General features: G+C 44.4%; 1 protein-coding gene across 1 annotated transcript in view; it reads right to left on the bottom strand.

Annotated features, from left to right (window-relative positions):
- LOC311491480 (uncharacterized protein) overlaps positions 1-14,195 on the bottom strand; it is a 107,018-nt gene extending 92,823 nt beyond the window's left edge. The window contains exons 1-2 of the mRNA XM_084549408.1: positions 13,936-14,195; positions 11,911-12,335 (exon numbers count right to left, since the gene is read on the bottom strand). Coding sequence (XP_084405534.1) covers positions 11,911-12,335; positions 13,936-14,023 — 513 coding nt within the window. The 5' untranslated portion in view covers positions 14,024-14,195. The remainder of the gene's footprint in view (positions 1-11,910; positions 12,336-13,935) is intronic.
- Between the last annotated feature and the right edge of the window lie 1,147 nt (positions 14,196-15,342).

Genomic DNA, 15,342 nt, shown 5'->3' with positions numbered 1-15,342 from the left:
AGTAGTTTTTGGTCATTTTTGTGTTCTCTTCTTTGTCCAACACCAGAACATCAGATGACTTACAACAAGCCAGATCACACTTTAAAAATAATGTCTAAACGCAGATTTTTGCTTAAGAGTTAGAGCAGGTGAGCTCCGTAGAGATGGTAGCAGTATAACACTGGTTCTCCAATCTACACAATTGGCATTTCGACTTAAAAAGCAGCTTTTCATAAGGCATGCCGGGCAGAGTGAGGCCTAACATTCAATTTTCAAAAGAGGGGGCTATAAAAACAGTAATCCCTGACACCTACCACACCTCGACCTTCAGTACGAGTGCACGAGCACTGTGAATGGTCCCATTACATCCGACCCTGGAGCTCAGTGCTTCAGGAAAGCCCCGGCTCCTTTGGTCCAAACACAGCACAGCCACACAAAAACGACATAAAAAAATTAAAAATAAATATAAGCATTATTGAGAACTTGTACTTGGCCTTAAACAGCCTGTACACGGTGGAGGACTCTGAATGCTCCCAGTGACCCCTCCAAGCTCAGAAATGCTTTGATCAGAGAAAACCTCCGTTGAGCTCAGTGTGGCTGTTGAAAAGTGGCAACGCTGCTCTAAAAATACAGCCAACATATTAGCAAAACAGAATAAATGTAATCTCAAGCCCCTCAAAAAACAGAAAAGCTGAATTTTTCTTCGAGGATAGAAGAATAATTGTTAAATTAAATAGATGTTAGTCTTTATTTGTTGTGCTTTAGCCACAAATAGTGGTACTTTATGATCAGCGGATCTGAACAGTACACAGACCTCTGCACAGACCAATATCCCTATTCACACCATGCAAACAGACTGAGAGACGAGACACACCGAAGCTAGATATTGAGAGATTTGAGAGAAATGAAGAGATCCGTTGGGAAAAGAGGCAGAGGTGGATGACGGCTTCATGCTGTCACACACCAGCAAAAAAAAGGCCAGAGAGGAGGGTCCCATCACATCGCATCAGAGTCAGCTGCAGCCACACCCGCCCTGAGAGCAAAAACCTTGCTGCTGCAGGGGGAGAGGAGACGAGAGGAGAGGAGGGCAACTAGAGCATAAAGCGAGGAAAAAAAACGAACAACCCCTTCTGTTCTATTCCTCCATTAGTCTCTCCTCTCCAGTGTGTCTCATTTCAATTGTATCTCATTGCTCATCTCCTTCCCCTCACCCAGCAATCTCCTTCCCCTCTCACCATGTAAAGTGTCTCCCAGATATGGCCACGATCAGAACTTGTGGAGTGGATCGCAGTCTTGGGACTGAGCTACTAGACTACGGTCTGGGTGGTGGTGGTTTGTGTGGGTGGAGGCGAAAGGGAGAAAGAGGATTAGAAATAAACTGTGGAGATAGAGCACAACCTGACAATAAGTCCCCTCTCCCCAGTGTGTCTGTGTCTGAGTGTCAGCGCGTGTGAAAGAGAGAGGCAAAGGATTAGCTTGTGAGGAAAAAAAAATCATTTCCTTTTGTGTTCCAAGTGATGCTGTCGATCATCGCACTGCAAGAGGAGCCGCGCGTCTGCGTGAGAAAGAGAAAGGACTGCATCTATAAGGATGCGTAGTTTGGGCTGGGGTCATAAATAAAACCAATGGACAATGCCTGACAGCGCAGCTATTTTGTCATTTATCTTTTGCTCCTTCGTTCTTATTTTATGCACTAAATGCCACCACATAAACAGAGACATCTCGGTGTGGGAGACCTGAGCAGCACTTACACAAATGCAAACATACGTGGTGCTCTAAGAAACAGCTTACAATTAACCTGATTCTGTATCGATCGCTGCTGGGATCTTCTTTCCTTCCTATAGGCCAGAGGTCAGGGATGGCTGCAGAAAAGAGCCTGGAGATGAAGGACATTTCAGCAGAGCAGATACACGGGCTTGTAACCTACCCTTGAAAAAAAGAGCTGGGTGGTGTAAAGCATATAAAGACAAATTATAGAAAAACTGAATATTCACTATGCTGCTATGTTACATGGCTTAACAATATACTGACCCAATCCCAACACACACACACGCACACAAAAATTATTTTTTCTAGCAATCATACGGCAGCCTGAACAAGGGCAGGTGCTGAGCTGAAAAAGACCAAATATTGAAACCAAGTACACATGGCTCTCACACAGCAGGGCTCCAATTTTTACAAGTTTACTGCACAAAAAAAAAAAAATAAATACATGTGACATCTTGTCTTGTCTTCATCAGTCATGACGTTTGGAGCAATCTTAAATCACATGATCTGAGTCACGTGATGAGGTCACAAGGACATTCTCCGACTTGACGTGGAAGAAAAACTACTTTTTCAGTATGAAGTGACAACATCTAAGTTGCAACATTTACACAAAAAAAACAGCCCTAAGCCCCAATGTTGAGCGTGTATGCTTTCATCAACTCCAGGTAAAACACAAAACAGGTGCCAGAATGTGGCAGAAAGCAAATATACAACATACTTTCGTTTTCTTGATGAATGAGCAGCCCCGTACTCAATACACGTACTTCAACAGGGTTGAAGATAGCTCAACACACCGCATGCTATAGAGCCCAACAGATGAGAAAGTCTTAAACAGGGCGAGGTCAATGTTCCTTAGTCTTTGACAAAAAAAAACAAATTAGTTCTGAAGAAGTAAACTTCGAAGAGACATTAGGAATTGACACGTCTGGGGCAATTCCAACCATATGTTGATCTCTCCTGTCTCTGCTCCCCTGCCGATCAGAGTTTCCTGATCAAACTCCTTTGTCTACCCTCCCCATCTCCTCTCCCCTGCTGATCAGAGCCTTGATCATACTACCTGAGTGTCTCTCCTTTTGCCCTTTGGCCTCATGTTTTGACCTTGTCTGGGAGCCACCCCTGCCCCCTGAGTTCACCCTCCTGTGTAAAGTTGCCCTCAACTGACCAATATACATCCACTATATGATCTAATCAGGAACTGTCTGCAACCACACCCGGGGACAGGGTATATCTGTGCTCTGGCCCTGCATTCAGGGTCAGTCTCTGGTCTCAGAACCACTCTGTGTCGGTAGGCTCACCATGACCTGGAACTCCAATAAACCTCCACCACTTCAGCAAACTTGGAACTAAGACTTGGATTGTTTTTTCCTTCAACAGTTCCAACAATGATGATTCAAAAGGTGAAACCGCTTCAAAATTCCCATTGCCGTCCAGCAATTTCTCTTTCATCACGGTCAATCCCATTTCCAAAACAGCTACACCCTCGACAGGGCCAAATATCTTATCAACACCTGCTGCAGGTGTTGATAAGATATTCAGAGGATGCAGTCAGCGCACGCTGGAAGCCCAGCTATACCGTAGCTCACGCTGTACTTTACATGGACAAGGTCATCTGAAAGTCTCCATTGCTTCTTGGCAAACAGATTATATAAAATGTAAGGCAGTATCCAAAGCATTCCCTGTACAAGTTGGCAGACGATCAGTCACAGTGATCAAAGCGCTAGATGTGTTTCTTTGTTTCTGCTGCTTCACTCCAGCCCCCACAGAGTCAGTTATTAGAATACAATATATTATTATATAATATATTACATATGCTGGTACAGTAACAATTCCCAAGATCCTCATGCACTGGCAAAAACCCCCAAACATAATACAGTGGAAGAGAAAAAGTGATTATTTTTCTATTGCAGAAAACAAAAACAGGAAGCCTTAGTAAGATGAGGAGGGTGTGAGGTTCTGTTATGAGGTGCGATTCCTGCCGCTTAGCTGCCTGCTGCACTAAGCAAAATGATTTTCAGCCACAGATACTGTATGCAGACGGAGATGCAGAGACGCAGACAAGCTCTGCACATGTAAACAGAAATGAGAAAGAACAAATACAACTAATAAGATCAGGCTAGGACAAAAAGCACATATTTTTAGTGTGTATGGAGTTCAAGTGAGCACACACGCAGCGAAAGCAACTAGGAAACATAAAATATCCATGATCAGTCAGAAGTGTTCTTCAGGAAGCAGGAAAGTGACCTCAGATTAGATGAATAGACGGCAAAAAGCAGAAATTGTCGTGCTAATTGAGGGGTTATAAGAAGGAAAGGGACATCCCGCTCCCCCCTCCATATTCTATCCCTTCTGACCGGGCACTGAGCAGGTGGTGACGGTTGCGATGTCGCCGTCGTTCCTGTTCAGGTTCGGGCGCATTAAGATTCCACTGCGCTCTGCCTCCCTCTCCCCTTTTGAGTTACTCTCGTTTTCCGCCATCTTCCAACCCTCCCCCCTCTCCCTCCTGTCTGTCTCTTCCGCTCGCCGTCTCGTGTTGTGTTTTGTTTGTGAGGATTACGTGGGGAAAACTTCCAGACGAGGCGGAAGCTTTAAGAGTACAAAGCCACCTGTGTGGTGGCCGGGAGGTAGAAGAGCGCGGCCGCTGGAGACGTGGACGGGGTCAGTCAGGGGTAGGCAGGCAGAAGGCTTGTTAAGACGCAGGAACAGGAGAGGGATGCCTCGTCCTGTTTCCAAGACGCTCCACAGAGGCTGCTGGGACCTACAGAACTGCTGATGTGGCTAGCATCGATCAGTTTCCTGCATGGCCCTGCGGCCTTTGGGACTGGCTGACTAGCTGATTGACTGACTGACTGACAGGCATGCCGGAGGGGGCTGTCCACCAGGCAGGGAAGCATTTCCAAAATAGGACCGGTCTAATTTTATTGCATTCTTTTCCATGACTATGCCTTATTTATTTTTTGTGCTTCTACATTCTGAGCCCATCTGGACCTCATAGATAGAACTAATTGCATGTTTGTCCCTTTTATACTAATAACCCATATCTTGGAAATATTTAAGACATGATGGGAAAATTTTTAGTCGTGACCTTGAAATTTTTTTTAAATCCTCATTTTGACAAAGCACATCCTCTTATATTCACATTTCAATCATCATCAGTTACCTGCTCGGAGAATCTGAGCTCACCTAGTTCCTTGTCATTATGTGCAGTTGTTTAAAAGTAATACGACTGTTAAAACACACACAAAGCCATCGCCCTATAATCATTTTATCTCGGTGCCATTTTACTGTGACATCACGTCATTTCAGTTTGCTTCGGTGGAGGTTAGTGTATAGAAATCTATATAACAGTCTATAATCATCGCTGAGGTGTTTCCCTAAAATTGTCGGGGTTCCACTGCTCCATTTCCCTGGGTGAATCCTGTTATTTCAACCACCACTCAAACAAACCTTACGCTCTGAGCCAGCACTCTGTGAATGACAGAGCGAGAGGAAAGAACGGCAAGGGGGCTGGTTAAGTGCACTGAGTGAGTGGCAGTAATCACAGCTCTGGTAAAAGCACTCGTTCGCTCCGTGTAGCATTCCTCAGAATGGGCAGACTCGCTGATTCGCTCTCTTTCCCTCTCTTCCTCCGTTTCTCTCTCGCTCTGTCTGATAATAGCTCTAGATTGAGTAATTGTGTGTTTGAGTGGAGCTACACTGCAGGGTGGAACCTGCAATCAGATACAGAGAACACGTTTCGCTCTCTCGCTGTCTGACTCTTCATTCATACCGTGCCTCAGCAGTCTGGCCTCCCTACACCCGGCCCTCCCTCCAGCCCTGCGGTTCCTGAAGGCCTTACCCCTCCGCTATTTTTTTTTTTTTTTTTTCTCCCCCCTCCCTCTCTCCACTCACTGCCTATTCTACACAGCCAGTGAGGGCTCAGGTCAATAACAGCTGTGCGCCGTGCTGTAATTGATGTCATCATTTCAATTTGAGCTGATTACAGTTGAGAGCTGCTTATAGTGTGACCCGGGGTGGAATAACACAGTGTAGGGGCCAGTGAGCTGCCACGCCTGACCAAGCTTAACTGCTGGACTGGCTGGATGGATGGATGGGTTGGCTCAGCCCACGGCTGCCTACTTTATTGACTTCTAATGCGGAGGTAATGACTGAGTGTGTTCCAGGGGCATGGCTGGCGCAAGTGTCCGTGTCGCTGGCATTTAGCGTAGTTCTGAGGCTATTATTGTGATTGGCCTGCCCCTCTGTCAACACACTCTCACATGATTAACCCCTCAGCTGGCTGGGAACTGGGTGTATGTGTGTGTGCGTGTGTGTGTGTGTTCATACCGTGTGTGTATAGTGGCTTGGCAATGTTAGGTAACATTACCTTTCATCTCAGACATACAGTCAAAACATAATTACGGTGAATTAGTAAGACGACTGTAGCAAAGAATGAAATGCCCACCCACAGAAAATAGAATAAAACACCTGTCAGTGCTTTGGCATTTCTCCTTTTTGTTGATGTCTGGGTCTTTTCAATGAAAGCACCGAAATAACACCGGTGCCTTCCAGCATTCCTGCTGTGTACTAATAACACATATGAACAGTCTCAAAGACACGTTCACACAAATACATCAGAATACACAAAGGGCCACACAAGCAAATGGAGAACGTCTTCTTCTTTTCTGCAGAGACAGCGGGCAATACCCTTAACCCTCATCAACACTTGTCTGATCAGCGCTTAGGAGCAGAGCTGTTGCTAAAAACAGACAAAGACTGTTCACTAAAGGAACACCGTCTCTTGCCGTCTCTTTCCTCTTTCGCTGGAGCTCTGAATCTGTGGGTGTTGTGGAGCAAAAAAGCCGTCTGCCACATTCTTTTTCTTTCTCTTTCTCTGTCATTTTCCTGACTCTTTTAATACCATCATTAGGAGAGCTCTCCTGCTTGCCGCTACCGCTGCTGGCCAAGAAACACGAGACCGAGGGAGTGAGAGAAGCGAGGGGTGGAGACAATAAGAGAAATGTGTGCACTGGTTTTTGTCATGCAGCAGGGTAGAGATGGCTCAGAGTAACTTTTCTTTTTTGCTGTCTCTGCCATTTTCCTGAGCATCTGACCATATTTGTAGGTGCGCAGTGTGTTTATTGCACGCGGGTGTGACGGTGTGAAGAGCACATCACAGCTGTGGAAACACGTGCTTTGCTATCCAGGTGTGCCTCCACCTGGATTTCAGGAGTAAAACCCAAGATGACAGGTCACACACTTCCTCTGTTACCTGAAGATCACTTCCCACAGTTTGAGTTCTGGCCTGTGTGACCCTACCTTCCCACGGTGATCTACAGCTGCAACATGCATGGCAATTATTAACATTTTACGTGATAATTAAAAGTATTTATTTTAGTTAAAGGAACAGTTAAAGGTCTGTTGTCTAATGATACTACTTCAGTCATCGTAGTTGTACATGTATTTGTCCTTTCCGGTTAAGTAGTTATAGTTAAATATATCTATTTTTTGTATTTTTTTCCTGAGTTAGGTGACAACAAGACAGCTGTAAGAGTATTTGGACTATAACCGTGATTGTTAGTTGATGTTCAGTGCCTCGTTGAGTCCTTATCCATTGCGTAGTACGGCACCCCTGCAAGTTATATGCACTTTATGTGAATATGGCCTCATAAAACTAAACTAGGTAAATTTCCATTTCCAACATCACACTAAGTCTGTGCAGATAAATAATAGGGTACATTTCTAGTTACAATCCGAACAAGTCACTGAGATTAAAATCATATTCAACCATGCCTGTGCTAATTAAAGGCAGAATATTGTAAACAACACTCCTTCCTTCCTAATTGCACCATAAATACCTAAATCTTGAACTTTGTGATGAATAGTATCATTAGGCAAATGTAAAAGTTTGAAAATGTTTCATCATTCTTAATGTCATGTTAAAATATGCCACACATTTTCTAGGTATTTTTGTGCCTCAGAAAGAGGCAAAGGTGTGTGCAAGTGTTCCTCATTAATAAAAATGAATCGACTAATTGGAACAACAGTCAGTAGATTAACTGACTAATTGAATAAATTATTCCTTAATGGCTCTGGTTTCATCTTCCAAAAATTTCCTTTGCAGTTTTGTTTTTAACTTCTTTTTGGTCACATTGGCCCGCGCTAAGCATTTAAGTTGAGAATTAGTTGCATACTTTTTAACACTTATTGCTCTCAACAGGACATTTGTTTCCGTCTGTGCCTGTGGCTGTTTCAAGGATCAGACCACTTTACCTTGTCAAAGCATGACTAAGTGAGGGAGAAACTCGGCACTTTGCAGGGAAAACCTGTTCTGACTAAGCCAAGTGTAGAGGCCTTCATTATAGACTAGTGGAACTGATTTATTTGATGAAAATGAATAAACTTCCAACGCATCTCTGGCTGAGAGGTTACAGCATTCGTCTCAGACAGTGCAAGCACACTGTGTACAGTGTGACGGTGCTCACTTTACTACTTCAGAGTTTCACAGTGACAAAATTGTTTTATAAAAAAGGAAATTATAAATAATTTGGTAACCCTTGATCTCCCATCGCTGTGCCGCTCTGTCTCTTCTGAAGCGGGGGCTCTGCTGACACTTGACGTCCAACATGAGATACACACAAATACACCTGAACTCACACCCACATGTGAACAAAAACAGGCCAACACAGTCTCCACATCTCAAATACTGTAAGGCTGCAAGAAAGCCTCACACACACAAGTACGGATTAACATCCACATGGAAGAGAAGTTTGGGAATCGAGTTCCCAGTTTTAGTGCAGTTTCTGCTTCTTTGTCAAAAAAAATAATAATAATATGGGATGCAGGTGTTTCTTCCAATTAAATTTGACGCTAAAATAATTGTTTACAATCCAATGTGATATTTTTTAATTAGCAAAAAATATACTAACATACAGTATACCTGCACTTCAGCAAGTGGTTTCATATAATATATGCCACCGCCCGTATAGCAGATCTATAATATAACACCTAGAATAACACTGCACCTTTAACGTTAATCACTGAATAGGAGCATTTTCAAAATGAAACTGTTTTCAGTCATGTGTTGCTGCATACATTAATTAGATAAGCTTAATCCTGAAAACACGCTGTTTTGAGTTGTTGTACGATTTTGATTATTTAACAAGAATTAAGGGCTGACAATCAAATACAGAACAATCTCTGGTGAACTATTTGCAGCCTTTGTTTTATGGCCTAACAGGTAAACTAATCTGTTGCCATTTATCAGAGCAAGTGTCCAATAGCAAGGCCCTGAAACCAGCGCAGTTAAATTCAGCTTTATTGTGCTTTTCATACCAAGACATATTAAAATATCTTAAATAAAAACAAGCCGTTACGGTTTGCTATTAAATGCACTTACTAATACTATACAAGCCACAAGAAATAACTATACCCTACGTCCTAATATCAATTAGATATGAATACACCCTGTACACGCCAGCGTTTATGTATGAAGTGGAAACATAATAAGCTTATGAGTTATTTTGTTTGATGCACACGGTCCGCCATTCCGCACACACAAACACAGAAACACAGAAACACAGTCTCAGCTGCAGTTTAATTTCATTTTGCCCTGCACTGAGGACTAAAACCACACGCACACACATACACACACTGTTCAGTTCTCATAGTGTACACTGTGTTGCCTCCTCTTAGTCATCCAGAGAACTAACCAGCTGATCACAGCTTCACAGCAGCTTCAGCTCCATAGAAATCCAATTCCCTCCAAAGGTCATTTGTCCAGTCAAAGATTTTCCTTTTTCCCTGCACTCAGTTCTGCTCTTTTATTTATAGTCATTTGGCACATCTTGTAATAAACCTCCTTTTATCTCTTCTTTTCCTTCCTCCCCAACATTATTAGTAATATTATCATTATGATTATTAATAGTATTAGCACTGAATGGCAGCAGAGGGCACAAACAAACTACCCAGGTGTGTGGGTCAATGGTGGAGGTGGTATAGCAGGGCAGAGCTGTGCTGCCTCTGCTGGGTTTACAAAGGCAGATATGGGCAGAGCAAGGCAAGGCTTGGCTGCATTTCTTGGCATGCCCGAAGAGGTTGTAAGAAGTGATTATTAATGACGCGAGTTGTTCAAGGGCAGAGAGAAATTAAACGCAAGCAGACAGCATTAATGTGATTATATACTGTACGTACACGTTTAACAGCTGTTACTACGACACAAAATAAATTAAATAGCAAATGTCTTTTATGTTTAAAGTACCTAAATTAAGCTGGAATTCATTTTAGGCTAAGCTAGCTATATCAAATGAATAGATTCAAAGATGAATTGTATGAAGGTCACATGTGACTTTGGTCAGTGTTTTCCTACAGAGCTGATGTGAAGGAGACGAAGCACAAAGAGACTGTTTTCTTGTAAAAAAGTCCTAATACTTAGGAGAAAGTAACTTGATTTGTCTCGCTAGTTGGGCTTTTCAACCTACAGAGAACGGTTTGCTCTGTGGCAAACTGACAAATATATATATAAAAGCAAGCGGTTACATTGCAACAAAACATATTAATGAAAATATCGTATTTTTACAAAAATGGAACGTCCCTGTGATAGACTAGCAACCTTTCCAATGACAGCTGGGATAGGCTCCAGCACCCTTAGTATTTCTAGATAATGGATGGATGGGAAAATGTAACTTGGAGAGAAGACTGCCATGTTTGCCAGCTTACAGCCCCCCTCTCCACTGCCTCCACTGATGCATTGCTTCGACTCTTTGAGTGTTTCCACCAGTAACTCCTTGAAAAACATTGCGCTACAGGACTAATACTCGCCAAAAACTGCAGAAATTAATCCATGCAGGTGCCCTTCGCAAACAATTAAATTTGTTAATGTTCTTCTCCATCTCTTAAATTCTACTCAACAGAAATGTATCTCATCGTTGCCCCACTATCAACAGGAGATTATTATTACACTGAACTACTCAAGCACGTAACTACTCAAGCACGTCAACATAAAACAGACTGAACATATCCTTATCCAAATATAGTGCGGTGGATCACTGAACAGTCCAGTCATTGGTACTGACTGATCTGTTATCTATAACCAGCTACGCTTTGCCACTAACCTTTCCTTGAAAGGCCTATCGCCAATAGGCTCTGAAATGACAGACGGGAGTAAGCAGAAACAGCAGTGAGTTGCCACTGGCTGGTGTCAAGCTAAGTGGGCATGTCAGGCCGGTGCTGTCCTGGCTCCTTGCCTGCTCTCTCAGCTGCTCGCTCAGTCCCCAGTGTCCTCAACCCTAAACGGATCCAGTTGCTGCTGTTCAGCTCCAGTGGTGGGCTGATCTGGCTGACTAATGAACACTTCTCCTAATGAGGGGAACTCCTCCCCCCAAATTTAATAATTCCCTGTACATAACTTGATGTGCATATTTCCCCATATTAATGTGCCTCTTTTTTTTTTTTTTTTTCCTCTGCCCTGAGGCTCATCTCTCACACTTGTCACCTTACACCTCTTCCTCGAGCATTGGCCTCCATCTTTCTGCATCTCAGCTCCTGTGCACAGTTTTCACACCGTCACTTCTCTCCCTTACTGACAGCCATTCACCAACTGTTTGCCATCTCCTTCCCTTTTTTTCTATTCATCATCAGCTCTATTAAAAGCATTTACAAATCAGGCTTTTTGAGCAACTGCTGTGCAACTAAAATATTTTATGGTGGCAGTTTAAATTTGAGTTGTGGTGTCAGCTATTTGTCCATTGATTCTTACCTATATGTAGTACAAGTCGGCTAAATGTGCTTCATAAAGCAGATGGTGATAAATACTGAGGTTTTCTCTGGAACATCAGTGTTGTCCCTTAATAAACCTCACTCCCCCTGCCCTGGTACATGAGTAAATTAAAAGGGGCAGAGGACAGAGAGGGGGGATAAAAACGTGACTCAGGTATTTGTCATGGCAGGGATGGTGTTAGGCCAGGCCTGGTGTTTAGAGGACAAACGGGAGAGCAGTAATGCAAATCAAAGTTGACCCCATAAAAATCCCTGAGCTTTAGGGTCAACCAGAAAGAGGAGCTCAGAATATCCTGCTTTGGATCACATGATTCTGTCCACACACACATGTCCACACAGTGAGCTATATACTAAACTACAGCAGCCAGAAAGCAAAGAGCAGATCACAGGTGACACAGCTTGTCCACTTACCAGGCCGTCACAGTTGCTGATAGCCACAGTGGCTCCTGGTGCGTCTGTGATGTCACCCACATACAAGCATTCATCCTGCAGTGGCTCAGAGTGCCGGATGCTGTCGCTGTCATCTCGCCACTCCATCTTGGCTCCGGGGGCCACCAGCCTGGCGTTGTGGCTCAGACGCAGGTGGAACTCCCGGCCGAAGACAGTGACATTGTAATAAAGTCTTCCCTGACGGGCCACAGGCTCTTGGTTCTCCTCAGCTTCTCGTGGTCCTTCCCACTCATCATTGCCTTCTCCTACCTCCCTCCTCCGGCGCCTACGGGACTGCCCTCCTGCCAAGCGGCCAGCCGAGATGGCGTGTGACAGGAAGCGGCCCTCTGCGTCCACACTGATTGGCCTAACCAGTCCATACTCCCCCAGGACATGCTGCAGGGAGTCTAGGAGAAGGACAGTTTGGTGGGGTGGGGGCGAGGGATGAGAAAGAGGGAAGGAATGTTATTAGGTGAGTAAGATGTGCAAATATGGAAGAAATAGTAGTGGTTGAAGATAAAGCAACAGAGAACAGAATGGAGGGGAGGAGACGTCATGGGAAAAGAATGGGGAGAAGAGTGGAGAAAATGGGGAGTCACGGGTAGAGGGTGAACAGAGGGACGGAAAATGGAAAATGAGGGATTAGAAAAATGTCAGGACTGCCACGGAATTATTTATTCCTTATTCCAAGTTGCGTCAAAGGGAATACAATAATAAATTTTAAAATAAAAGCATTAACCTTTCACCCGCGCGCACACACACACACACACACAGCCCCACCCATGAACCCAGAGGCGACCCCGGAGCTCGGCAGTGCGCGTTTGGAAAGGCAGCCTCAGCAGTGCGCGCTGCGCTCCTGACACCTTCTGTGCCCTTCCACTGTCACCAGGAAAGCCAGGACAAGATCAAAGTGCTAATTGCGGCTTTCTCACGCCGTTTTATCACTGCAAGCTGCTCGATCCGGAGGAGAAGAAAAAAAAAAAGATTTCTATAACCTCGGCACCGACTGAGCAGCCGTTAAAAGATGAGCCGGTATCTCAAATCAGCATTAATCAAGTGCTTAGTATTATAACTACAGATTACACTGCGTTCAATCATTTCTCTCAACATTATCACTATTGTATCTAATTTACGATATTTCCACAGACTGAATTTCCACACAGTTAATGCATCTGGTATTTAATTCGATTAAAAAAACACTCTAGTTCACACGTGACAGTGACAATACAGGTGCATTTTGGAGGCGACCTGAGAGACGCTTCCAGCGCCCACGCACCAACACACCTGCCTGCTAACACACACACACTCACAACACACTGATCCAAGGCCACTTCACGGTGTCAATGCCATCACACAGTCCAAGACTGTTACCCCGTCACGCTGCTGTATATCGGTTGAGTATCCACCCATCATATCTAATTTATAAAGTTTCCCGACGGATAAAACCAAACACGCGCTGTTAATATTTCTTTAAGCTCCATGTTGGAGGAATGATTTGATAACAGTGTGATCTATAGGCTGACATCCGACTCCAGCGTCCTGTGACAGATCGATAGATGCGACAGCGGCCGGATCAGATAATGTTAGGCTACTTCCCCGCAAAAAAAAAAAAAAAAAAAAAATCCGACAGTAAGCCGGTGCATCTGATGCCCCTTTACACCCCAGATAAAATCATCCCCTGAATGAGAAAAAGCAAATCACAACAATGCTTGCACCGCTGAGGGACCGACGGGAAGTCGCTGCAAGCACCACAGCAGGACACACAGAAGTTGCAAATGTTTGCTACACTGTTTTTTTTTTTTTTTTGCGTGTGTGCAAAAACTGCAAAAGCGTGCCAAAAATTAAACACAAGCGGGAGAAAGCGGACAGAGCCACGCTGCTGCGATGAGCTCCACACTTCCAGTGAGCGCAGAAAGAGCCCCCGTGCAGTGCAGCCCTGCTGATAAGAGATCATCAGATACGGAGAACAATATAAACACTGGCCACGTTAAAGTGGACTGTACTTACCAACGCTACTGGCGATGTAAAGGCCGCTGGTGTGCAGCAGAAAGGCCGGTAAAATAATTAGGACAGTAAATCCTGGCGAGAGACCCATGGCAGCTCCGAACTGCGCAGGTGAGAGAGTGGGACTCCGGGCTCCAGTGTGGTGAAGTTCCCCGCCTGGCGCGACCAGCCACGCCACGACAGCAACAGCACAGCAGCCCGCAACTAGACTGCCAAGTGCACCGGGAGAGACGGAGCTCTCCTCCCCTCTCTCTCTCCTTCTCTCCGTAGAGGTCTCTCACTCTCGCTCACTCACTCTCTCTCACTCAACTCTTCCCCTCTCTTTCTCTCAACTCCTTTCTCGCATTGTGCTTGCTCCCCCACTCCTTGCCGTACTGTTCTTAACACTACACTACACACACACATACACACACTCTGGGCACCGGACGCACACACACACACACACACACACACACAGGGCACCCGGCTCCCACCCACTCCGTGTCTCCGCTGTGATGTGAGGATATTTGAGAGAGCGCTGCGGACTCACTGACCGACTGACAGGCCCGCTGACAGCTGACACACAAGAAACGCTGTGCAAATTAACAAGCAAGCTGATTTATCACACCTACAGTGTGAACCTCAGCTGAAAGTTATTTCCGCAACTTGGACGCTCTTTCTGGGTTCATAACTACTGTTCAACTTTCCGCTCCATCGCTCCCTGGTTTGCTGCAAGCCTCTCTTAAACTTTGAATACTACGTCCTGGGTTTGGGTGAGCAGCAGCGCCCCGCGTGGCCTCCCCGTGGAAACGCAGTATTTTTATTTTTTTTTGCAGGGCCCAAGGGTCCAATTTACAGAGAGGTAAAAAAAAAAAGAGAGAAGTCCTACTATAGCCCTAACCTGCATTGCCCTCATTTAGCACATCATTTACCCATCTTGACCACTAATCTTGAACTGTTCCAATCACTGATGTGCAGCAAAAGGTAAACAACTGATATCAGCAAAAGCGAGTGCATGATGAATAATAATAAAAACTTTGAGATTTAATAGTTGACTTTTTTCTCTCACCAGGGGAAATTCCTTTTCCCAAACTATACACAAGGTCAAACACAGCATCACACAACCTTTACAGACAACTGGTGTCAGCGAGGAATCATTAAGATGATCAGCCAAAATTACTATTACTCCTGTACAGTTCTCCTGTATGTGTGCAGCTATTGATAGTTTTTTCCTTCTTACTATGATAACACAGTTTTAAATTAGGGTGCACAGCAAACCCTGTTGAGCAAAAATTATGGTGTTGGCAAAATTTTAGCAAAAGTAGAGTCGATTATACTCTTTGTATATTTTATATGCAAGTCTCCGCAGATGAATAGTTGGTGTCAGCGCAACAGATTTAACTTTTACTTTCTACTATGAGCTCTGAACCT

The sequence above is a fragment of the Chelon labrosus genome (genome assembly GCF_963514085.1).
Source record: "Chelon labrosus genome assembly, chromosome: 8".
Classification (NCBI taxonomy): Eukaryota; Metazoa; Chordata; class Actinopteri; order Mugiliformes; family Mugilidae; genus Chelon; species Chelon labrosus.
This window is presented reverse-complemented; position numbering and strand designations above follow the sequence as displayed.